A 26,632-nucleotide genomic window follows, 5' to 3' on the forward strand; every position below is an offset into this window, starting at 1 on the left:
CTTTTCTCTGCTTACTTCATGGGCTGAGAAAGAATTTTGTTCCACAAAGCTTGCTTTCAATTCCTTGAATTTTTAGGTCATTATATTAAAAACCATATGCCACTTCAGTTTCCTTTTATTATTACACATTTGATTTTAAAAATTCTTTAGGCAAAATTCTGTTCTCAGTTACACACATGCAGCCCCACTGAGGTCACTAATTGACATTTAATCAGATAAATAACTTATTCTTAGGAAAAGAAGATAATGAGAGCAAGTGCAGGAAAAGAAAGAGCACAAAATAATGGGCAGACTAGCAGAGATAATTTAATAATATAGACATAACTGAGGCTGAATGTGAATATTCTCTTCTCCTTCCTCTGATTTTGCGAGTTAACATTCATTTAAGATCACTGACATGTATGTTTTTTCAGTTTCATTTAAAAGACAAAGCGAAAATTGTGTTTAGTTATAATTACATTTATAAAGACCATGTTGGTTTTTAAGTTTTCATTATTTTTGTTTGTGGAAGGTACTAAATACTCTCAGAGCAGAGAGATGGAAGGTCAGTTAAAACACTAAAAAGGCCAAAACCCTAAGGGGTATAATCCCCACCAACAGTAGAAGTAACAGTGGCAGCAGTGATGCAGACAGATTACATGCATTGCTACCACGACCTCCTCTATCCTTGAACTAAGCTATCTAAAATTACCTAGTTAGGTCTGTACAGCTTAATGTCATGCTGCGTGGAGATGAACAAGAGCTTGGTTAGGCTGTAAAAGCAGAAAAGCCACAATACCAACATAAACTACCCCAGGCAGAGAGCACACTGCTTTGGTTAAACTACTTCTAATGTCCATACTAGTTTCTTAACGTTGCCTTATATCATAGCCAAACAACCACTGCACCACCCTGCAGCCGCTTACTAGCAGGATTAACAGCAGGTACAACGTGAACAGCGTGGGCTGCACATCCGTGTATCTACCTCTCGCACCCTGTAACCAGGAGACGTAGCACCTTTAGCTGCTCCCAGCCACCTACTTCCATACCCACATTTATCACCTTCTCTAGGTCAGACCTTGCACAACTGAGTTGCCAGAACACTGGCTGGGAGCTGTCTGCACCTGAACCCATTCAGGCAATGTTCTCCAGACTAGCTTGAACAGCTTTCAGCAGCAGCAGCTCAAGCCAAGACAGATGATTTGTCCCTATAACAGATGAGGAGTGTTCATGTGATCCTTTATGCTTGCTCAAACGTGCGGATGGTACTTCTGAGGCGTAGTAACATTTTAAATCACCAGATTTTTTTTTGCAGCAATTGCCTGATTATGGCCTGAAAACAAACATTAAAAAAATGCTATCAGAAGCACAGCTGCATTGGTTAACCAGAATATATTAAAATCACTGACAATTTACGCAAAGTTTACTAAGCCATATTTTCAGCGGTTAGCATCATGCGCATGGCTTCAGTGGACATTAAGTTTAAAAACTTTAAAAACTTTTTGCCATACATACTGTAACTGTGTGCAATAACACATTTTCACTAGTCATGGGTGAATTTCAAGAATTTCAGAGTTCTGACTTCAATCAGATAAAGACTTGGGAGTCTGAAATCTAATAGAAATTTTTTTCTAGATCTGTTAAGTCTGTAAAATTGAATTTGAAAACCCATGAGAGGAGACCCTTTCAAGTAGGTTTCTAATACTCTGCATGCAATTGGCCAGGAAAAACTGCAAAACACTTTTGCTTATGATTTCTCAGAATTTTTGACACCACTCTCCGTTAGAAAATGAGGTGAAGATACATATGATCAAACAATGGAAAATAAAGATTAATTACAGAGCATCGTTGAATTTCCAAAGTTGGATTGATTCTAGAAATGTTTTAGAAGAATGTTTCTTCTTCACTGCATAGGTCTGTCTTTACGTAATTTTAAAATATATCTAAATACAACATAGTTACTGATAAAATTGCTTTTAAAGTGGCTGCATATATCTTGTCAGACAGGCTCAACAACTCCATAATGGTCAAATGATGAAAAAGTGGAAAAGGTTCTCCTGGTTTAACTTCTGAAATCTAATACTTGCAAATGATTTTGTGTTTTTTGTTTTGTTTTGGTTTGGTTTTTCTTTGGTTGTTTTTTTTCTTCTTTCTTCTTTAAAACATGAGATATAAATAGCATTTCCCTGCCATATTTCCTTGCTTTTCAGCTGGCTGCAGCATGACTAAGCAGCAGCTTACTGGGCAACCTACATATTCACCAATTAATAGTCAGTGTAATTCTCTCTCATACAAGATATTAAAAGATAACACAGTTTCAAAGACTTCTTTCCAAGGAATGCCAAAACAGAGAGCAATGTACAAGAAGGAACATAGGAAGCTTCATATGGATTGTGAAAATCTATTATCATTCAAGCATCACACAAATAATGACTTAATCATGTTTTAGTTATGTTTCTTGACAGTTAGGTTGTAAAGTTGTGTTCAAAACCTCCTCAAAAAAAGCATTCTGATTCACAAAGGCTGCCTTCAGGATTTCAAGTTTATCTTCAGTTCCCAAGTTATATACTTTACAAATTCTTACATCAGACATGACTAAGTTTGGTGCATAGCCATTTTGTGAATATTGCTTTCAAATAAATTAAATCATTGTATTCAAAAAATGACAATACAGTAGAGCGATGATACCTGAAGACCGACTTTGTTAAAACTGTTGAAACATAGGTGATTACAGGACACTGTACGGCAAATCCAAGAGGTTTCACATGAGCTGTGATTATATATTTTTTTTTTTATTCTGTGTGAGATCAGCTTTAGAAAGGTGGAGGAATAATACGGGAACTTTTTAATTAAAATTCTCATTGTCTTGAATGCTGTGAAAAATACATCAACATTTATGGCTAATGAAGCATGGAACGCAGCAATGTGAAGATGACGGTGGAATTGCTGGGTAAGTAAGTATTCTGCCTTGAATTCTTTTCAATGTCAGATGTAGCTAAACACTTGAAGTATGATTCTACTGTGAAAAGAATCTGTCAGAAAAGAAGTGTTTCTCACTCTGGAGGTCTGCTGCTTGTGTTTACTCACATGACTGAAAACATCAGACTCTATTCCAGCTAGTTACATGCATTTGATCTGCAAGGCTGGCTACATAGACATGATTGAGTGTGCTCACTTATGTCTCTGGCAACATGAACATAACTGTTAATTAGTTTCCAAGAACAAAATCTTAACTGATGATAAAGATTCTGTATCAAAGCACAAGTGAGCAGTTTTGTTCATGACACCATTTGGGTAACATGAGTTCGATATGTCTAGGCTTCAGACTACACCAAGCACTGTGAATGTTTAGCACCTTAGATTAGAGCTGCAATAAAAATTAGAGTGCTTGAGTTTGCTTCATATTTTAGAAATTGTGAAAAAACATTTCAAATGCTCACTGTGAAGAAAAATTGAGAAGAAACATTAGAAAGACAAACTATGGGGAGCCAAAAGAAAACTTTCTTCCATATCCACCCCAAGCTGTCAGTACATCTGCTCAGTGCCCACCATCTGGGTGTGTCTAATTAGAGACTACCTGGAATAGGCTCTCGGAGAGCTATTACAGAAACAGCTCCGCAGCAGATGCAGCTTCAGTCCCTAAGGGCTGAAAGATAAGGCTGCAAGAACAAGGGGGCCACTGAGCAATGGGAATATCGTATCGCCTCATGTGGTACAGCAAAATGCTTCCAGAAGAGCTAAGTATTGCTTGCACTTGGAATTTACATTAAATCCAACAGGGAGTGATGATTACACAGACCAGTACAAAGACAGTGAAGCAACACACTGAGACGTAATAAACACATGCAGTCCCATACGGATATTTCTGATGCATCACAGTTTAGACTGATGTGCTATGGATTTCTTTTCTTTTTTTTTTTTTTCCTTTTTCTTGAGGGGGGCTTTTTTTTGCATTTTTAAACTATTATTTTCAGTTTTTAATATCGACTCCATTTCAAATCATATTCAGCTGAAATTTAACACAGAACTTATCTGTTTAGTTTCCTACACTCTGGCCAAAAAATCCTCTTAAAGATAATTTTCAGAGGTTAAACAAATTACAGTACAGCATCAGGGGAAAAAATGCTATTTTTCTCTTTTTCTAGCTTTTCTTTCCCGCAAAAGTATCACACTTGCCTAGCATAGCACTTGGTGCTTTCCACAGACTGAAAGACAACACTCAGCATCTTTAGATAACTCTTACTGGTAAAAACCAGATGCAACTTCAGTTTCATTGGAGATGAAGTGATGTAAAACCGCTGTATGTCAGAAAGCTCGATTCTTTTTTTACCTATTGATATTGATCCTAAAACTCCTTCACTTTGCAAGAAGGAAGAGCTGGAGTCTGGTGGAGCCCCGTTTGGGCCAGCCACGTACGTGGCATGGGTTGGCTCTCAGCTCATGGCACAGCGCCAGCCGCAGAGCTGTTTCATCACCTTCACTGCTGTCTTCAGAAAAGGCGCCATCAGCCCTGCCATCTTGTTAAAATACAGACATGCTTCTACAAGCACAAACCACAACAGGTATAACATATTGTCACAAAGTCTATACCTGCTTTCTGAGCTATTTCGGTTACATTTTGCTTTCAGAGTACCTGCCATTGCCTGGGTCTTTCAGGCTATCATCTCATGTGTCTCGGGTTCCTCGCTCTGGCTTGCCTCCACTTTGCACAGCAGAGGCACAACGCCTGAAGGGAGCTGACTACGAGGTGCTTCTCAGCCTGGCTCCCAAACACTTCTGCTCTTTGGCCTCCACAACAGCCTGTCTGGTGCCTGGAGCCAGCTGTGAACCGACACTTCCAGATACTCACCTTTTGGGCTGACACCAGATGTGGACAGCTGAACAGGTCCTCTGTAAACACCTGGAGGAGCTGTGGCCAGTTGCAGTCCCCTTGGTCAGAGAACCGCTCACTTCATTTTACTTGAATCTTTTGCATTCGAGCATTATAATTTTCCTGTGTAAGAGGTGATCTGTATACAGTGTAATATAATCCATTACGGAACTGTAAATATTAATGATGTTTTTACCTACAGCAATGGTAACATTAACTGTATTCTTAGGAAGAAAAAGACATTCCTCCTTCAGGTTAGGCTAATTTCAATTAGAATTCAATGCAGCTTTTCAGTATTATCACCTGCCTTTTACAGGCTCAGTGGGGTTTTCAGGCATAGAAAGGTGATTTGTCAGGTTCTTACTGGTAGCTTAATAAAACTGTGAATTGGTGAAAGCCACTGTAGTGAGTAAATTTGAAGATGGTTGGAGATCAGTAGCCTCAGCTTTGACTGTACAGTGCATCCACCCAATTTCATGAGGGTGCTCAGACAGTCTAATGACAAACACAGGAACGCATTAAGCCATTTGGGACCGGAGTACATAGACAAAATAGTGAGTGGCCTGCAAACCACTTAGTTATGCTTGTACTTTTAAAATACTCAAGGCGCATGGAAAAAAGGGTGTAATTCTATGCCTCTTCTAGAGGAGAAGAAACCCTGTTTTCTCTGCTGATATTTGTCATGTGAGAGAGGTTAAAAATACTGGGAAATGTCTATGAAAAAAAACCCAAATCCTAGAAATATTTAATGTTTAAGAACATTTTAGTTATGTTTACAGATCTGCAATTACATACCTCTTGCACGCTGACATCTGGAATAAAAGGCTTTTTACGTTTCTGCTAGGAACTCTACTGTTAAAAAGATCTTGATACACACAATATGCAGCCTCCAAGACAACCTCAAATCTAGTTCTCAACGCACAGCTGAATCTGCATTGAAGTTTGCAATAGTTATGTTGCAAAAAAGAATCGATCATCAGCTAGGATTGTCATTATAAACATTTCAAATGTTAAAAAGTCTTTAAAAGGTTTTGCAGTGGGTTTTGACCTTGGGTGCACAATCCTAAATACTTTGAATTTTGGAGAGTAGACAAATCACTGAAAAACTAAGGTTCAGCTTAATCAAAGGTATTTTAAAATTTGTGCTGAACAGCTTCACCACAAACTTATCTGAAATAATATTTAGAAAGGTGAAATAATATTGTTTTGAAACTTTCATGCTTTGATTCCAAAATTAATAGTTTTTTTAGGTCACCCTAATATTCCAGGTCAGTGAACTAAGAAAAAGCAGTTGCTAGTACAGACATATTTGTATGTCATAACTCTTTTTATTTGCATGGTACAAAAAGAAATATTAAAAGAAAGGTAAATAGTTTTTACATACACCTCTGACTCTCCAATAAGATTAGGTCCTGATGACTCTCCAGGGCATCAGCATACGTTTTTCAAAACACGAGATTTGTGAAACAAGAAAATACAATGTCAGAGTGTGGTCCCCAGATGAAAAATGTACAAGAAAGGAAAATGAAATTTCTGCTCACAAGTTAAAGATCTGCTTTAGGAAAGGAACCAGTGGCAAAAGCGAATATATTGTACATTACCAAGGTGTGACATGCCATTTTTTATCGTACAAATGTAAAAGAAAGATGTAGTGAGTGTCCTCTTAAAAAAAAACAAGTATATGAAAAAAAACATCTTTAAAGGTCATTAGCCTTTCATATGGCCTGTGGCCAAAAAAAAGAACAACACTGAATGTTGTACGTCACCATAATGTGTAATTTAAAATTGTGTTGTAATAAAATACAGGTGAGAAAATATCCCTTAAGACAAAGGGCTCTGATAGCAAATGTCTGACGTGCTTATATTATTTCCCTCTTATCTTAAATATTACTAGCAGAATTTTCCTCAGTATTCTTAGTTTAATGAGCGTGTAATCAGTATGGGTCATCTGCTATTCTACATATAGTATGGATATTTAGACAAGTAGTAGTTTAAAATTAAAAGCTGCATGCCTTAAATCTGTTTTAAAGAAGTATTTAAATATGCTTGAAATTAATGCTAAGATTAAATGATACATTGCTTTGCAGAATTAGGGCATAACATCTGTAGAAATACTTGGGAATTTGCTGAAATGTAGAACTAATTTACAGTGGAAAGACAGTGGAAAAATATTCAGAACTGACGTGAACATCTGTAACAATAAAAGTTCATGGGAATTCATCAGCCTAATGAAAGATATGATCTTGGTAACTTTTCCAACTGTACTTTCAGAATATACTGCTACATGCTACTGTTACATGCAAAATCCTCTTGGTTTTACAACAGCTAGTCTCACAAAATTCTCTGGATTGGAAGAATCCTGTTCCTTCTGAAAATATGGTGAGATTTTTCAGAAAATGGGATTTTTTTGTTTCCCATAAGTAAACAACAAAAAAAGTATATTTACACAGATAAGATCATATTTCTCAAGTGGAATTGGAAAAACAAAATATAGAACAGCAAACAAAATAAATAAACAAAATTAATACAGGCCTGGGAGTTCTGGCTAGACTCCATTTCTTATATTGCCATACTACTTTATTGTCAGAAGGGAGTCCCTAAATGCAGACGGGAGATTAGGGAGAAAAACAGCCAAGGAGAAGAATGAGGTTCTGAGTTGCCCAGGTTCATAAATCTATCCAAGAGCTTGAGTTTATCTATTTCTGCATGTGGGAATACAGTTGCAGTTCTGAAACTGTGACATTGCTTTACCTTAAAACCAAAATCCTGTCAGATTCTGTTTTGAATGAAAAATTTGGAATTTGTCATAGAAAATATTAGTTCATCACAGTAGACTTTTAGTAGATAATATTTGGTGTTCTGCAAATTGGAATACAGTGTCAGACCCTTCATCTGCTAAGCTGTAAAAATACAGTGTAGCTCAGGTACCTATGAAAATGTAAAAAAAATCAAACAACTGGGATCCCCATTTTTTTTCCCCAGATGTTAGAATGCAAACATATATCTAGGTATCAAACCGTTAGGATTAAATATTGGTACCCAGAGAAATAATTCAATATGGCATTTTATTTGTCTAGTTTCGATGAGACAGAGTACAGTATAGATGAGCATATAATACAATCAGATTTTAAAGGCATGCCTGTGGTTTATCTTCCTGATGATAAAAATGAAGGTATTTCTAACAGTGTAAACAGTATTTGTTATTCTTTACCAGATAAACTTTATGACAGGGATTAAGTATTTTCCAGCACAATGTGTGAAGGGAAAAAACAAGTGTGCATGACCTCTGAAACTTATGCCAGTCACCAAGGAGGGCTGCCACGCTCCTGCACGTACGTCTGCCTGTTACCACTTGAGAGAGCTGAAATGTGCTGAGAAGATGTGTTTGCAATATCAGAAACATAGGGGCATATCAGCTCTAGGTTATGCCAAAGAAAACACCCAAATTTGTGAATTTAGCGATAGAACAAGAGGAAACAGCCTCAAGTTGCACCAGGGGAGGTTTACATTGGATATTAGGAGAAATTTCTTTACTGAAAGAGTGGTTAAACATTGGAACAGGCTGCCCAGGGAAGTGGTGGAGTCACCATCCGTGGAAGTATTTAAAAGACGTGTAGATGAGATGCTTCGGGACATGGTTTAGTGGGCATGGTGGTGTTGGGTTGATAGTTGGACTCAATGATCTTAGAGGTCTTTTCCAATCTTAATGATTCTATGAGTCTATGAGTCTATGATTTCTGCTTATTAACTGAGTATTTAAAAGCTAATGTTGAAAAAAACCTCTCAGAAGGCTACGTGATATTCTCAATTCACATCTACATGGTCCTCACAAGTGCAGTATCCCAGCCATTCTGGTATAGAAATTATATATATCTAAAACATCTCATTTCCCCAGACATTTCCTCAGAGGACTTCTGACTAGTTTCAGCAGGAGCTCTGCAGTGAACCTCGCCTGCGTGAGGGCTTCAGGATGTCTTTTTTTGGGACTTGCTTCCAGCTTCTTTCTCCCTGTCCTGAGTTCCTCCTGCCATCCAGGGCAGCTCTCCCTCCGTCCTTTCCTGCCGCTCGAGTGCTGTCAAACGCTTACACTGATCAAACAGCAGCAGTAGAAGTTATTCCCTCTTCATGGAGAGTTATCCCTGGGTAAAATGATGACAACAGGCCAGGGCAGCATTTCCACTCATGAATCCTATTACATCGCTCCATGGCCCCTACATTTTGGGTAAGCACCGCCTTGAAGCCATCTAAAATATGAATAAAAGCCTGCCTTCAAGAAAAACCTTTAATAACATAACTATTCAGCAAATCACTTAGGCATATGGTTAATTTAAAGAACCCTTTTAAAAATGTTGAAGTCAATGAGACCAAATAATTATACACAAAAAAAAGGTAATTGGGATTTATTACTGAAGCGACTGAAGGATATATGGTAATATAGTAGGTAGTTTCATTCCCCGAATGCATGGTCCTTCCTTTATCATGTTGTTCTGTTCCTTATCCGTAGCCAAAAATTTAAGGGCATAACTGGTAGCCAGAAAGCTCTGAGTAAATATCTAAGCTGTAACACAGTAACTTTCCTTACCTGCTCATTTTCCCAGCTGTAAAATGTAAGCAGAAAACATTTATTTGCCTTCCCCTGCTATCACCGCACTATGGACAGACAAACCTTTATTACAAAATTTAAAACAATTCTTCATTGAGAAGAATTTCTCTTATTTGAGAATTCTGTGGCATCACTCCATTTAGTAAGTTAACACCTTGTAAACACCAGTGACTACAACATAGCCTTCTCCTGATGTCAGTCAAGGCGTACATAGCTATATATATACATTTTCCAAATATTTCACTTGTTATCTGTTTTTTAAAAAGAAACACATTGAAAAATTATTTTTTCCTTAATTCAAATACCTGAACTTTGAAAAAAAAAGAGTAAAATCAGACACTGAAGCCAAAGTCAGTTGTTTTCAAAATCTAAAGGAATACGTCGCTGCTGTCTCAGTGTGCTCTTTCTCTCTCTAGCAAAGCTACAGCATTCTTTTTTTAATTTTAATTTTAAGCTCTTGTAGCTTATTTGAGGGCTTCTTTAATACCTCAATTTTATTGCAATGCATTATGTTCTTTAAACAAGACAGAAGACAAAAAAGACCAGTATAATATGCAAATGAATTGTGACCATAAGTACATGCATAACTAAAGGTATTTCAATATTTGTATGGCACAGCTATGATACAGAAAATTCTACTTAAGGATGACACAAAATACCTAACTCTGTACTTCATGCTGTTGAAATGATCAAGGTAGAAACTCCACAATTCTTACCAGATAGGAGTTTGAATCATTTACTCAGTAGAGTTATTTTGAGCCTGCTCTGGGATTTTTTTCCCTGATTTGCATTTCTCTCTCTATTTTGATGATCAAAATCACTTGTCTCTGGAGACCAGATAAAAAGCAATGCTTAAGTTGGCATCACTGACACAAAAAAAAAAAAAAAAAAGAAAAAAAGGAGAACAAAAAACAGACTAAGGAAAGATAAAATTCAAAGAGTAAAGACAGATCATTTTTGACTGTTGTCCAGGCTGAAGGGTAGTTTCACCCATCTTCGACTGTAGTGAGGATTCTGTTCTAGAAATTTGCCTTTCTGTGCCAGCCCTCCCAACTTCTTTATGTTTATTCATAAATTCTAAAACCTGTAAGACAAACAAGCCTTGATATACATAAAATTCTGAACTTGTGAAAAATCAAAGCTAAAATTAAATGCACCTAAATATGGCCTAGATATCTTGCAACTTATTGCTTAGCTCATAAAAAAAAAAGTTGTTTTACATTTCTTAGGAAAATATTTGCTTAACATTTACTGTGTTAGTGTTTTACAGATGAATCTATGCCTATTAAAATCCAAATCCAGGCCTACATATCAACTGTTTAAAATTTGAATGTATTCAGTATTTGGGGACTCTTGTCTTCCCCCTGAAATTTCTAAATAATTTACAAACCAAGGTATTGATTTTGCCCAAAGATCAAGAGTGGTAAGAGCTGCAAAAAAAAAATCCTATCCTAATCCCAAATAAAATAAAATAAATTAAAAAAAAGAAAAGAAAAAAAAATGTGGGCTATAAATTCATTGTCAGACAGCTGAACCTTCACTGAAATGAACTGGAGTATTTTTATAGCTGGAAGTTGAATCATACCACTAGAATTCTACTTATAGTTGCTCAAACTATTCCATTTTCAACGCCGTTTCAAAATTAAAATAAAACAAAATACTGAAATATATTGTGTAACTGACTTTCTATAACTTGATTATTTCCTGACTGGTTACTCAAAACAAAGCTACAGGAAACAACTATGTTATTCTTCCTGCAAAATGTCAATAAGAAAATAACAATAATAATTATAATAAATATGATCAAAATAAAACCCCAGACCCTAAATGACACTTCTTTTGACACCCATACACATACTTAAGAGTAGGAGGAGATTTTCCAACTATCACAGCCCGTCAGTCTTTCAGTACTACATCAGTTGGAGGCTGGATACAGATCACTATTTACAGGATGACAATGAGGCACTTCTCAGCCACTGGAATTTAGGTCTGAGAGTCAGAGAGTGAACAGCCATGTAGCTACGAAGGTTTGTTAAAAAAGCTATCACCAAGTGCATTTTCATAATCCACGCACAGTCCTTCCCACATACAGAAGGACAGACAACATGGTTATCATCTTAATTCACTAAACTAATCATGCTCAGATTTTTTAATGAGCATTAAACTCTTATCCTGTTATTCACCTATGAGCTACTTTCTAGCTTTTTATTCCATATTTTTTCTATTCCTCAATTTTTTTTTTTTTTTACTCCTTCACAAACATGTTAAAAATGACATACTATTTTTTTAAGGTTAATTTCCCTGAGTTCCCTTACACATACACCTCATCTGTGGTTTCTCAGTTCTGGTAACACATATACATTAAGAAACAAGGTCTGCAATGAATATTCCTTCTCAGTTTTCACCATTTTCAAGACTACACCTATAAAACAGAGAAGCAACATTGCACAGTGGTTTTATACACAACAACCACAGCACAGAGATACTGAGGACATAAATCATAAAAAGAGTTACTGCAAAATACAATAAGCCCAGATGCAGTTTTTTTCTACCTGATGTTATTTAGATGCCTAATAATAAGATCCATACAAGCAAGCTTATTAGTGAAAAGGTGCTTCAGCCTGTAAGAAAGACCAATGAGAAAAGTAGCATCCTAGATACCTTCTTTCTCAGAAATTATTTACTGGGGAAAGCAACTTTGAACCCCTTTTCTGTGTTAACAGCTTAAACAAACCTTATTCTGACAAAATGCAGAAGCACATGATGGTCCCTCCTGAATTCCCAGTGGATGCATGAGATACAGATTAAGTCACTCTTATGTTATATGGTGGTTGAATGCTTATCTCCTACCTCTTAAGTGAATCCTCAGACCATCACTCTCTTGAAGAAGGAGGAAGCTGATCTGTTTTATATAGGACCATTAAATATTCATTAGGCTAAAAAGAGGTAAAAGGGAGAAAGACGAAGAAAGGCTTTCTGGCCTGGTGGTTAAAACACGAGGAGGGGGTTTTCAAAACTGGGAAGGATTAAAGCTGCATCTGCAGCATCTTGTGTGAGTTTTCTACCTCTCTGCAAAAATCAAAACCATGTAACCTCTCTTCCAGACATTTTGCATGGGATGTAACACTGAACTCTGAAAATGTCACTGACTGGCTTCCAAAAAAGAATTAAGTATAGCTACTTTATGATTTCTGACGGTGCTCAGCAATTGGCATCTAGCTGCTCAGCAGTGTAAAGTTCAGATGGTTCTGTGCGCAAGCAGATTGGGGAAAGGCTTAGGCGACATTTTAGGCACCCATGAAACAACTTTATAGAAATTCACCTTTTTCCAGGTTCAAGCAGCTAAGAAACTTCATTTGGAATTAGAAAAATAAATCCATGTGGACATCTAACCCTGCACCGCACACCCCAAATCACCTACTGTAGTAGTGCTGAATTTGATCCGTGTCTGATCTGATTGGGCTCCAGAGATATTGCTTGGACTACCTGGCCAAATTGCCACAACATTTTGCTTCACTTTTATAATGTATGTCAGCAAAATTTAGGTGCCTATACATTAGGGATGCTCAGCATTGCTTGAGGAATTTGGTGGTACAGCTCAAGCTATTAAAAGCTATTTGGGAGTCTAAAGACTGACTAGGGTTTTCAAAACCATTTATGTGCCCTGCACTTAGTGATATCAAGAGACAGAACAAATCCACAAGATGCCTATAAAACTCCTTCATTGCCAAGTTACCTTTACAAATCTGGCCTGAGAATGTGCTGAAGAGAAACATTCACTAACGAGATCTTACTAACAAGTCTAAAACCTCTACTGTTGATGAGAGCAGCACTGACATGACGCACACTGTATCCAAAGTACGTCAACACTCAAATCATAAAACATATTTGCAACGTGGGCAGGGAGGCTCATGTGGGCTTTAATGTAGGCAGTCTGGATAACGGTAGCACTGGAAATGAACCATTAGGACATCCCTGCAAGGTAGCTGGTGAGTTAGTATCCTACAGACCCTTGTACCATGCTGCCATAAAACCTATCCTGGCATCACTGTTACTGTCCCCTTGTGCTACCCAAAGTAAATTGATAAAGGTGGCTAAAATATAAAGCATCCAGATTGCAGCATAGGTATTACTGAACTGCCACAATTTCAGCTCTACAGTAAATCTGTAGGATGTTCTGGTGCAGTTCTTATCCCGAATATTACCTTTAAATCAGCAGTTCAGAGATCTCTTATTGCTGTGCAGTGGCCCAAAGAAAGGATTCCTTCTTTACAACTTGCCAGTTCAATTATCAGCTTCATATGGATTTTGGAATTTAAGGACCAGATGCCTTGCTGTCATCCTTTGATTCAGGCAGGCAGTCTGACATCTTGGCACCTTTCAGGTCATTTATGAAAGATTTTTTTTTCAGAAGGAAAAGCTAGAATTTGATTTTGTTTACTTGTTACAAAGAAAAGCTGATATAGGAACTGATTATCCCTTATTTTATGTTGGAGCAATCCCTAGTACATCAGTGTTTGAATCTGGGTTGTGGCAAATAAAAGCAGCAATTTACATATGTTCAGTCACTGCCTCCTCTCCACAAATGTTAACAGTTCCCCTCCTTATTCCCCCCATCAGTATTGCAAATAAATCTATCAAACACAGTTCTTTAATATATCATAGTAAAGCTATTTTTTCTACTCAACCAGGGGAAGATTTTTTTCCCCCTGTTGTATTAGCAACTGGATGATCTTTTGAAGGCACACAGGATCATCCACTGTTTGAACAGCAAGGTGCTATGTCTCACTGGATTATGCTCAATGATTAATATTGGTTTAGGATTTAAAATCTGTGAACAGAGGATTCATTCAGAATCACATGCAAGAACCATGAAAGAACCCAGAACTATCAAACATCTGCTGAATACTGTCTGGCAGGGTTTAGTTTGTGTTCAGGCATGAGGTGATATGGAGTGAAAGCAACAAGAAAAAGTAGATGAATTTGGAGCTACTGAACCAGATAAGTGGCAAGTGGGGCTGATAATTTGAGCATCTGTGTCTGTATCGTCTTTTGCAAGGCCATAAATTGCAGGCTTGAACACTTGAACCTGCCCTTCAGGCATCTTTCTCATCTGAATTCTCTCAAGACTTGAAAATATTGATTATCATTGCCCTATCCCTACAAGGACAGCAGAAAAAAGGGGGCTTAGAGGCAAGCAGTGAAAGTGATTGAGACATGAAAAGTTTTCCACATAGAACTTTAAAGATTTCATCTGTTTAATTTAGAAATGAGACAAATAGACAGGGCATGATAGAGATGTATACAGTAGTTAGGACTGTACCAAAGCTAAATTATCTGTTCCTAATCATCTTTTATCTTCCAAACCGAAAGTCAAAAAATGTTAAAAATAGGAAGAGGAAATGCTTTGTAGAATGACATGATCGATTTAGAGAATGTACAGTCACTAGACGTAACAAAATGGAGATCAGAGAAGTATTTGAGATGGTTGTGAACTCTAACAACAACCCTTTTTAACAGAGTTAAAAAATAAATGAGTAAGGTGTGCTTGGATAAAACCTACTTCCAAACAGACTGTGACATGGTAATCTACCTAAATGTGTGTTTAACTTTCTCCTAGCCTCTACTTCTGGCCATTTACAGAGACAGGAGGATAGATAGGCTTCTAAAGTGATGTTCCTACAATATGGGAAACCTAGCCACGTAATTATCTTATGTTTCAAATAAGTTAGGATACTCCTTTAGATCAGAACAAATGGTAAATTGATGCTTGCTGTACTAACAGCAACAAACACAGATGGAAGATGAAGGATATGACTGAGGAGATACTCTCCAGCTCTAGATATCCTGACCTGGTTATTACTGGATTGACTGTTGGGATTCATATTATCCTTTACCAGTTAGAATCTCTATCCCCAAAACATCATGCCAGCCTCAGTGGGATGACTGGCAGTCAACCAACTATTTCCAGTGAAAATCATCAGTTGCAAACAGTTGTGTACCAAGATGCAAATGGTTAGTTGAAATTACACCTCTGAGGGCATCTGCAACATCCTCCGTGGATGACTAGTGCAAATTGTGTGTCAGGCAGTACTTGCTGGAGGACCCTTGCCTGCTTCATGCTGTTTCTCTGCTCCCTCAAGACTGCTCTGTAGTCTCACTCGTACCTTGAGTGTCATTTATTTATGAATTTATATACTTTAAGCTACTTGTGAAAATCAAACGGTGGTGCTGAGATCTGTTAATGGGAACCATAGCAGTCTCTTTAGGAGTGCCAGTCTGAATCAAGTCCAAGGCAGTACTAAAAATATTACACTTCTCTCTAGTAGCTCCTGAAATGAAATCTGTACAGTTTGTAAAACTTTTCCTTTTCCTCTGTTACCATTCTTTACTGTCACACCTGCCAGAAATCAGCACCCCTCTCTATTTCCAGTCCTCTCCTCTCTAACCCTCAATGATTTAACTTTTACTGCTGTTTTCTGCACAAAAGATCCCAAACATAACTGGCAAGTAAGGATGTCTGGACAGTGGAATATTGCTTTACTGGGATATTTCAGGCAGTTTTGGCCTTTCACTTCGTCCTGCTTCACTCCAGGAAAAAAATTATTTGTGCACTCCAGAAAACAATATCGGCACTGCTGAGTTTTTAGCAAAGAGGACAGTTTGTTTCATTTCCGTTGATCTTCTTCTTGCACAGCTATGACCTGTTTAGCTTGCAAGCTGACTAGCTTGTCTGGGAAGCATGGCAACCTGCCTTGTCATCAACTGTGCGGCAGAGAAATCAGGGAACAGACAAACCCGCCAGGTTCCCAGCTCCAGAGAAGACTGCCTGGCCTACAGGTTCCCAGCCAGCCAGTGCTTGGCTTGTCAGGTTGATATAAAGAATGCTTCTCTACTAATTCGGGAACCACCTGTTTAATTTGCGAGTCACCAGCTAACCTGGTGGATGACTCACCAGGCAGCCATCTGTTTTTTCATAAAAAGTTTTGACAGAATTACATGTTTGCATCTTTCAGTTCTACAGAAACTTAGAAAAAATTCCTCTTGTGGAAAGGTTTCAACCAGCTCTGCTGGGACCCTTGTTGATCAAAGGCTGGAGGAACATCAGGCTCATGTTCCCATAAGAACTTTAATGGTTCCTTAGTAAGGAAAAACCTACAGTGTATGGGATAGATGTTGGGCTGGTTTGCCCCTCTATGCTATAACTTACTACAAATAAGGATAAACATTAAGCATCTGGGATGCGTTAAATCCAAGGTCGACAGACAGATACACTTACTAACTGGCTGACATATCATTTAAAGATACTCTAGTATGTGCTGTTCCTCATTCTGTAAATATTTTTAGACCTCTATGTAGATTTTTTTTTCCCTAAAGTATTATTTTTATCTGTAGTGTCTTTGCTGTAGACTTAAAGTCTTATGGGATTCTCTAAAGAGAGAATAATTTGTCCTTAAGAGAATATTTGTGATCAGTGATTTTTTTCTCTTAGCTCTTGTTAAGCCAGATTCTCATGAACACTTTTCTTATCACTCCAGGCCTTCCTAGGATTACATCTAATTTGCCACATGGAGTTATTTCTGCACACAGAATTAAAGCCCTTAATCATATTTGGTTTAGTGACTCCCATTTGCTTAGCAATCTTGAGACTATTTTGCCGTCTGTTTTGTCCTCCTCTAGGGCTGATGATGACTTGATTGATTCACACAATCCATCTAGTCACAATCCAGTGACTGATTTCTTAGACCAGTTACCTTAGTACAAAATATCACTCATGTCTGCTTTTATTATTTTGGTTTACTGCAGTTATACACAAACACGGGGGAGAAGAACACTAGTTATGCACACACTGTCCATGCAAAATATCCATAAAAATCCATTTTAATTTTGGCCTGTTCTCATTACCTGCAGTGTCTTTATGAGAAGATGGCTAGGACATGATTACTTGTCATAAATGAAGAGCTGCCTTGCGCCAGTGAAACCTTGCATTTGTTTCTTCTGTGAAAAATTATAAATAGAACTGAGCTTATAAGAAAAAGATAGCTCAGTGGCTGGAAATCAACTTTAAAGAAAAATTATGTTCATAGCCATGCAGGCAGTAGCTTGAAAAGCAGCTTTTATAAAACATATTTAATGTTTACAGTCACTCAGTGGCTGAGAACAGTAATACTTTTTAAATATGCTTAATGTTTAAAACCACTTGGTGGCCAAAAGAACAGCTCTTGCTGAAAAGATATTTAATGTTCAGAGTCATTTTGTGGTAAGGGAAAAGCAACTTCTTGTTAATTTTTAACATTTACAGCTGATCAGTGGTTACTAAAACAACTATCATTAAAACATATTTTATGATTAGAGATGCTGTGTGCCTGTATAAAAACAATTCCTACGCCTCTCAATACTACACTAAAACATGCCAATACCTTTCCCTCAGCAATAGTATCACTGACAAAAAAACTCCACATAATCCCAACAATGCTAATGCAAACCTAAAGATGATTATGCAAACCACAAGACAGTACCAATAATTACAAAGCTTCTCCTTATATACTAAAAGAATTAATACTCAGCACCATTAAAATGTATACATTTAGAGCAAAACCAAATAACTTAATTTTAATAATGAAAGTATTGGTTGGTTAATCTAACAGAGGGTTCTGCATCAAAAGACTTGGGTGTGATGAAATATAAAATGTTACTTGACTTATGCTACTGAGCTGGAGTAAAGTCAGCGTGTGGATAGGAACATAATGGCTTTATCTTCTGTGACATGAGTTTTTAACTTTGCCCACTTCTAGTTAAACACAATAAAGTAGGCCTGGATATACATCAAGTAAGACTTAAATACTTTGCATGAATTCAGCACTGACACTGCCATTTTGGGACTGTGAAACCAGCTAGCAGAAAACATTTATCCAGCGTCTCACCTTTTTAACAGCAAAAGCTTCTCAGACATTTTGCTGTGTGCATCTTTGTAGGGTCCTGTCTGTCACAGCTTTCATTTTACATAGATTCTCCCAGCTAACAGTATTTGCCAAATTTCCTTGTTTTGCTGACAATTTCCAACAGCCAGGGTGTACTCACTCACTCACAGTGAGTAAGACAATAGCCACAATCCTTTAAACAAGCAAGCCTTGATTCTCTGCATTGTTTTCTTCCTCCCTTTTGATCTAAAAGGATTTTGTCTGTAAGCTTTTTCACAGTAGTTGAAGCTGCCTAGGTTGCCTAGTGATCTATCATAATGCCAAGAAACACTTTTGTTTCAAAAGCATTTACTGTCTACTTGTAATTTTCTCTCAATATCTCAATGTTGTTGTTTTTTATTTTTGTGATCACTTTGGAAAATCCTTCAAAGTTTTCATCTCAGAGATCAACAGCGGACAAAAAGGGGAAAATGATTGATGGGAACTATCAAATAAGGAAAAGGGAATAAACCAACCTGATCTCCTATGACCAGGTGACCCGCCTAGTGGTGGAGGGAAAGGTTGTGGATGTGGTCTACCTGGACTTCAGTAAAGCCTTTGACACTGTCTCCCACGGCATTCTCCTAGAGAAGCTGGCGGCTCACGGCTTAGACAGGTACACTTTTCACTGGGTAAAAAAACCTGGCTGGATGGCCGGTGACGAGCGGTGTTCCCCAGGGCTCACTATTGGGGCCGGTCCTGTTCAATATCTTTATCAATGATCTGGATGAGGGGATTGAGTGTTCCCTCAGTAAGTTTGCAGACAACATCAAGTTGGGCGGGAGTGTTGATCTCCTGGAGGGTAGGAAGGCTCTGCAGAGGGACCTGGACAGGCTGGATCGATGGGCTGAGGCCAACTGTATGAGGTTCAACAAGGCCAAGTGCCGGGTCCTGCACTTCGGCCACAACAACCCCAGGCAACGCTACAGGCTTGGGGAAGAGTGGCTGGAAAGCTGCCTGGAGGAACAGGACCTGGGGGTGCTGGTTGACACCCGGCTGAACATGAGCCGGCAGTGTGCCCACGTGGCCAAGAAGGCCAATGGCATCCTGGCCTGTATCAGAAATAGTGTGGCCAGCAGGAGCAGGGAGGTGATCGTGCCCCTGTACTCGGCACTGGTGAGGCCGCACCTCGAATACTGTGTTCAGTTTTGGGCCTCGCACTACAAGAAAGACATTGAGGTACTGGACTGTGTCCAGAGAAGAACATCGAAGCTGGTGAAGGGTCTTGAGAACAAGTCGTATGAGGAGCGGCTGAGGGAACTGGGGTTGTTTAGCCTGGAGAAGAGGAGGCTGAGGGGAGACCTTATCGCTCTCTACAACTACCTGAAAGGAGGTTGTAATGAGGTGGGTGTTGGTCTCTTCTCCCAGGTAACTAGCGATAGGACGAGAGGAAATGGCCTCAAGTTGCGCCAAGGGAGATTTACATTGGATATTAGGAGAAATTTCTTTACTGAAAGAGTGGTCAAGCCTTGGAACAGGCTGCCCAGGGAAGTGGTTGGGTCACCGTCCGTGGAAGTATTTAAAAGACGTGTAGATGTGGTGCTTAGGGACATGCTTTAGTGGGCATGGTGGTGTTGAGTTGGTGGTTGGACTCGATGATCTTAGAGGTCTTTTCCAACCTTAATGATTCTATGATTCTAAACAAGAGAATAAACAAGAACATTCAAGGTATTTGTATCTTGAATATGACATCCAATTCCTATTATTGTCTCTAAGGACTTGATAACACCAGAAAAAAGCATGGAGACCAGGGTAGAGATGAAGGCGCTGCCGACAGGGGTTGTCAGATTATATTGCCAGTTATCTCTCCATGAGTGTGTGTAGTACCATTCAAAAATCCCTCTGGCCTCTACAGATTCCCAAAGTAATATCTTCTGCAACAGCCTGGGTACGCTTTTGGAAGTCCTTAAAAATATATCGCCAGAAGCTAGGAATCTATATCAAGGGAAGGATCACTCAGTATTTACTCCAATGCTTTACAGTCCTTCCTTCTCCAGCCTCTGCTTAGTGTAAGTTTCAGGCCAAACTCAGGCACAAGGTACTAAGCTATGCCCAACCAGAATGCAGGTTCCTACCCAGAAGTTCATCGGGTTAGTTTTCTACACATTGTAATCCTTTCACATGAAACTACATAGATGGATATGTTAAACATGTTCCATTTGTGAATGTGTATATATAAGCCTTTGTCAATGTTTAAATATAAGCCAATGTTTAAATATAGGGCAATTAAGTATTCCCTTCAGAAGGAAAACTGCTAGAAAATTTATATTTTTAGGCTACCATGGAAAGCAAATCCATAACACTGTTCAGGTAGCTGCCTTGCACCATGGAGGATACCCAGTAAAAATAACCTGATACCAACTTTCCAGTATCATTGACTATTTTAGTGTTATAACGTAGTGGTACAATTGAGGCAGTTTCAAATAGAATATTCAAACCTAATCAGGAATACAGCTATTTAATGTGAACGTATTCCATTACTCATTAATTAATAATCAAAAAGGTGGAATAATTGCCATGATGATCTGGAGTTTGTAGAGCCCCCGAAGCAATAAAGAGTTAATCTAGTGGAAAGGTGTGAAATGAAATTGCTAGGAAAGAACATATGGAATCTATATGTTATGGAATTGATAGGTTTAGTACAGCCTTAACTGAACTGTATATAAGCATAGAGGAATGATGGAAATACCTTAGAAAACAATAAGTAGACCATAACAGTAGAAGTTATAAATTTTTCACATGTAACACATATGATCAATTAAAATCAGTGAAAGAAATGCATGAGAAATGCAGATGTATTTCTGTGCATGTTTTTATGTATAAATATATAAAACATATAATAAGATCTTTCCTTGAATGTGTGTTTAATGCTGGTATGCCCCTACTCTCAGTCATCTGGACTGATAGCTTTAATAAGGGATAACCTGGATTTAAACTCACCCTATATTTGCATGCTTACGTGATCTATATTGCAACAGAAGCTGGCACAGCTGCCAGAATCAACAACGCAGTTGATTAAATTATACTTGAGGACAACATCTTTTGCTAATACTAACTTACAAATGGGGAAATTACAGCCCCCTTTTCAGACCTTATACATTAATTTCCATTTCTGGTTTCTTCTACATTTTGGAACCCTTATTAAATCAAGACAATATTTTCAAATAAAGATATTGATAAAACCAATCCAATATCAGAAAAAATATATTAGAAGTCCAGCCCTTAAGCTCTTATAAGTCTCTTATTAGGCATAGGATAACAGTATAGCAATCTCTGTTCTTAAAATATTAGTTCTGCGTTGTAATCTGACTCCATCTGCTGAGTTTCTCTGCAAGGAATTTTATATCATTGTCCTTTCCAAAATAAATTCTTCACCATAAAGTATTCTGCACCCCATTTATTATGTGAGCAATACACTGTCAACTTTGGAGGTACCAATATCCTTCCGCGACAATAGAGAAACTATGCATACTTAGAAAGTATCAGAAATAATGGAAGTCATAGATGGGTACAGTAGCCTGCATGTTGCACCAGTCGGTAACCAAGGGGTTTTTCAAGATAATATCTTTTTTGTTTACATCTGTGATTAACTGTCCTCTCCATCATACATGAGCAGATTACAGTGCATGTATGGAAGGAGTGAGGCTAGCTGGCCATTCAAGCCTCTGTCATAAAATGTCATGTAGGCATACCAGTTTGAAGTGGGCTTAAATTAGAGGTTTAGAACACAGAAAACATCCTGCTAATGTTTTTTTCTTAGTAAAAGGCATATGAAAGAATTTGTCTCCCGGTAAAGAATGCACGACTAAGTAAAAATGGCAATCCTAAAATTACCTCTTCTTCAGAAGAAGCTAGAAGATAAGCATTACTACAGCCTTTTTTAAGGAGTGGTATTGATGAGGGGGAAAAACAAACAAACTCCAGAGTACAGAAACTGTAGAAGAAATTTCAATAGAACCTCGAAGTGAATTTGAAGGGAAAAAATAACTTTCCACTTAAAACATCCATGGAAAATAACACAACAAAGTTTTTAGAAAATCTACCATGAAAAACTTGGATACGACAGATATGTCTAAATCATATCTATGTGCAGAAAACCTGATATTGAGGATCCTATGAATTTCCATCTTTTTGTACCTTTTCCAGTAAAAAATCACCAAGGTCCAACTTTATTGTTGACACGTAATTTTATTATAACTCTGTGACTGGAACTCTGAATCCGGGGATGAATGCTATGGCATTTTTTCAGCCACGAAAGCTTCAGCGACAGCAATTAGTATGAAGGTCAGAGATGTTACAAAACTGAGAACAGTGCAGCCATGAAAATTTCTAAAAAGCGTGTAAGGGGTCTGAAGGACACTTTTCTTCCCAAGACTTCCCAGCCCCACGCAATCCCCTCTTATGACTGCAGACTGTGGTACCTCAAGGGTGTTTTATACAATTCACTCTATTTCACTGTCCAAATGGAATATACACTGTGTGTTTACATTGAGTGTTAAGTCTTGAGGATGTTATTAGCTACTTCTCTACCCCTGTATTCCCCTTTCAACATGAACTCTGTCATCCATATTTTGCTTCTTATTGCCCATAACCTTAGGATAAACTACCAAACTGAATAAACCTTTGCATGCGAGTGTCAGGCAACAATAAAAGACAGCAAGTCACTACTCACAAAAGCTTGTCAGGCTCGTAGATATGACTAGTAAGGGCGAAAAAAGTAATGTTGTAGCGCATTTCCCACAACAGAGTGTGCATGAGTGCAGTTCATAATAAATACTGTTGCAAAAATATAGTAAGTGAAATTTAGGACATTTTGGAATTGAAAACTGGCAACTAGAAAATGAAAGTGTAAAAAATAGATAAGAGAAAGAGTTTAACCGGGTTTTTGCCTAAGCCAAGACAACCATATACTGCACCAGCTAAAAAATCAAAGTGGTTTTCAATGTCAGCTTCAGGCAGTGGTAGGTCTAGGCATACCTATAGGTGCAAATAAATGGTACTGATGATAGGGGGCAGTAGTTTTAGATCCTCTGAGAAATCTGTGCTTGCATAAAGTAGCAAAAGCATGGATAAGAGAGAGCGAGAGAATCGGAGAAGGCACAAACTCCTGGCACATTACAAGTGACAGAAGGCATTTCTGGATATTTTTGCTGCAAGACAACCCAACAGCAAAAATTGTTATCTGCTTTAGTAACCACTAATTGGAGTTTAGGCCTCCATTCAGGGCACTATTTCCTTACCTTGTCTTTTCTGATCAATTTTCATCCATCCTTTATTTTTCTGATAGAGGAAAATAAAAACCGTTATGAATAAATCTTCTAGAGATAGTGAATGTGACTGAATAAAGTGAAGATCAAGAGGATTCATTTTTGCCATGGCATCTACTGCTGTTTTTCCAAAGGAGAATAAATTGAAAAGCATTTATTTTAAAAAGCTGTGTGCATGACACAGCATACTCAGTTGCATCTCATTTAGTGGTGCAACTCCCAGTCAATGTAAAAGCCACAATGCATGGCACACTTGGAAGAGTTTCCCATGAAATAAAACCACTGTTAACGTTTTGTCTGCTACTGCACACAGTAAGAAAATAAAAAAAGAAAACAGAGGGAGAGCAACAGAGTGAGAGAATGAATGCATGCACTGCATTTCACTGTGTAAATAGGATTATTCATTATTATTTTCCTCATTTCTCTCTGATCAAGCCTTAAAAACAATTTAACAACTAACCATACATTCACTGGTGAGAAAATTTTATTCTGAACTTGCCACAGAAATAAACTTGAAAATATAACAAATGTTTTCCATCTATAAATAATATAACTGTAAGTAATATTACTAGACATCTCTATAGGGGCAACAACAATAGCTCACCTATATAGTGAATCTACAAATGCACCTGTATGGGTGATTATAGTGAACTCATGTCTACACACGTATGAGATTAACATAATCATCTCTACATGTCTAATCATATCACATTTTATCACATTCTACCACTCTTTATCTCAAAATTTAAAATACTACCTCATTAATTCCACATAGCAACCGGTGTAGATAGCTAGTTGCCTCCCAGATTGTCTTTCAAAACATCACCATCTGAGCTGCACTGCTGAAGGGACAACAGGATCCCTCCGCACATCTCAGAGTCAGAAAACTTCCGAAACTGTTAGCAACTACAGGGAGTATTAAATGACTAGTACTGGCTTGTGAAGTATTGGGAAAAGACAGCTTAGGAGAGAAAATGGCAATAAGCTGAAACTCGCACTGGGAAGTTAAAGGCCTCCCAGTCCAGAATGAATTAATTTCTGGTGCCCGCAGGGAAGCCCGAAGTGCCATCTGGCAGCAGGACACAATCAGCGTGCTTGTGTTGCACACTGCTCGGGACCACTGCAGAATCAGCCATCAGGCAGAGACCCGAAGGGCCCATTTAGTCTATTCTCCTGCTCCAAAGCAGGATCAATGTTTTTTATGTCTTTCCCAGCAAATGTCTATTGTCTTGTGAAAATTCTTCAAATAAAAACCTATTCCAGTGCTTCAGTATCCTTATTACTGTCCACATTTCTTTGGAGAGAAAATTATTCTCTCCCCTGTATACTAGTTTTTTGAAAACTTACCATGTTTGCAGTCAGTTTTCTCTTTTTTTTTTGACTTAAGAATCCAATGCACTAAATCTTTTCTTGGACATTAGGTTTTTGAGACTCTGAGCCAGTCTTGCTAAGCCTCTCTGACTCCTATTCTTTGTGGAGAGCCAGGTGAGGGCAATCGTTACTTTCAGAGCCCACAGCGTAGCAGGACTTTGATAAAGAATTGTCCCCTAATTCATAATTAGGGGATCGTGCAAGTGCTGTAGGAGTTTAACAGCCACAAAGACAAGAACAGTAAATGGCAAGATGCTGTTGTACCATCTAATTCTGTACAGCAAACAGTCAATGTTAACCAGGAAGAGAGAGTAACGCACTTCATCATGTGAAATAACAGGTTTGGGGACACACAGAACCCCTGGACTTAAGCATACCTACCTTGAATATCTTTTTTTTTCCTCCTCCTGTCCTCAGAGACTTAAAGTCATAAGCACTCATTTTGCAGGAGAATGAGTTTCTAAATAAACAAATAAAGCTAAAACAAAACTGTAACCTGTACCTTTCTAAGCACAGATCGAGACATTTCTAATAATGAGTATTAGAAGTTATATTTTCATTTCAGCCTTCTCTTTCTTTCCTCAGCAGGAAATGCACATTGAGACAATTAAGTAATATGCAATTAGTTATCAAGTGTTTAAAGCTTCTTACTCACCCACTGGAGACATTTCTGGGACACTGGCAACATAAGGCCCATCCAGGAACTTTGGCTCATTATCATTAATGTCCTGCACTTTGATGATGAACTCTGATTCAGGCTCTAGCGGTTTCTTGGTGTCAACATCCACAGCCTGAGCCCGGAGTGTGTAGAAAGGTTTTTCTTCTCGATCTAGGCTCCTTATGGCATGAATGTCTCCTGTGGTCTCATCAATTGTAAAAACCGTGCCGGCACCATCTCCGGAAAGGGTATATTTAACAGTGCCTACTCCCTTGTCCAAGTCAGAATGAAGCTTGAGAACAAAAAGAAAAAAAAGAAGGGAGGAAAAGAACATTAATGGCTTTTTCTAGGCTGGAAGGCAATTTTTTTTTTTTTTTTTCTTTTATGTAATAAAAGGCATTAGAGGAAGCAATTTCATAAGTCCTTAACTGTCTCTAAGTGCATGGAAGAAATGCCGGTAGCATGTTATCTAATTTTTTTACCCCTATCCAGCACAGAGAACATTTCAAAATTTTCCCTGCTTTCTCCCATGAATACTGTTCACTACTAAACCTACAATGAAGCAGGGCTTTGGATTTGTTATAAACTGAAATTTAAGACCAATGATGGAAAACCACCAATAACCACATCAAACAAACATGAGATAACATGAGAGAGTGTCAAAAGCTTTCACAGGCATTTGGCTTTCAGAGAAGTAGAAGGGAATTATCTAATTTTCATTTCACACACAAAAGCTTGATGGAATCCTAAAGTCAAACTCAAAGTCAAACCTGGTTTAAAAAAGACAATATACACGTCTTAGCTACAGTAAATGCTAAACAGAATGAAAAATACTACCTCTTTTACACAAATATTTGATTGTTTGTTTCTGCTCTTTCTGAGATAGTTACATTGCAGACAGTGTGAAGCTAGGAGTTCTCATGC

General features: G+C 38.0%; 1 protein-coding gene across 2 annotated transcripts in view; it reads right to left on the bottom strand.

The window, feature by feature from the left end:
- Window positions 1–26,632, bottom strand: part of CDH12 (cadherin 12) — a 162,307-nt gene that overhangs the window by 97,110 nt on the left and 38,565 nt on the right. For both annotated transcript variants that reach the window (XM_075142500.1, XM_075142499.1), the window contains exon 2: window positions 25,706–26,000. In XM_075142500.1, the coding sequence (XP_074998601.1) occupies window positions 25,706–26,000 (295 nt within the window). The remainder of the gene's footprint in view (window positions 1–25,705; window positions 26,001–26,632) is intronic.

Source organism: Calonectris borealis, chromosome 2 (assembly GCF_964195595.1).
Source record: "Calonectris borealis chromosome 2, bCalBor7.hap1.2, whole genome shotgun sequence".
Lineage (NCBI taxonomy): Eukaryota > Metazoa > Chordata > Aves > Procellariiformes > Procellariidae > Calonectris > Calonectris borealis.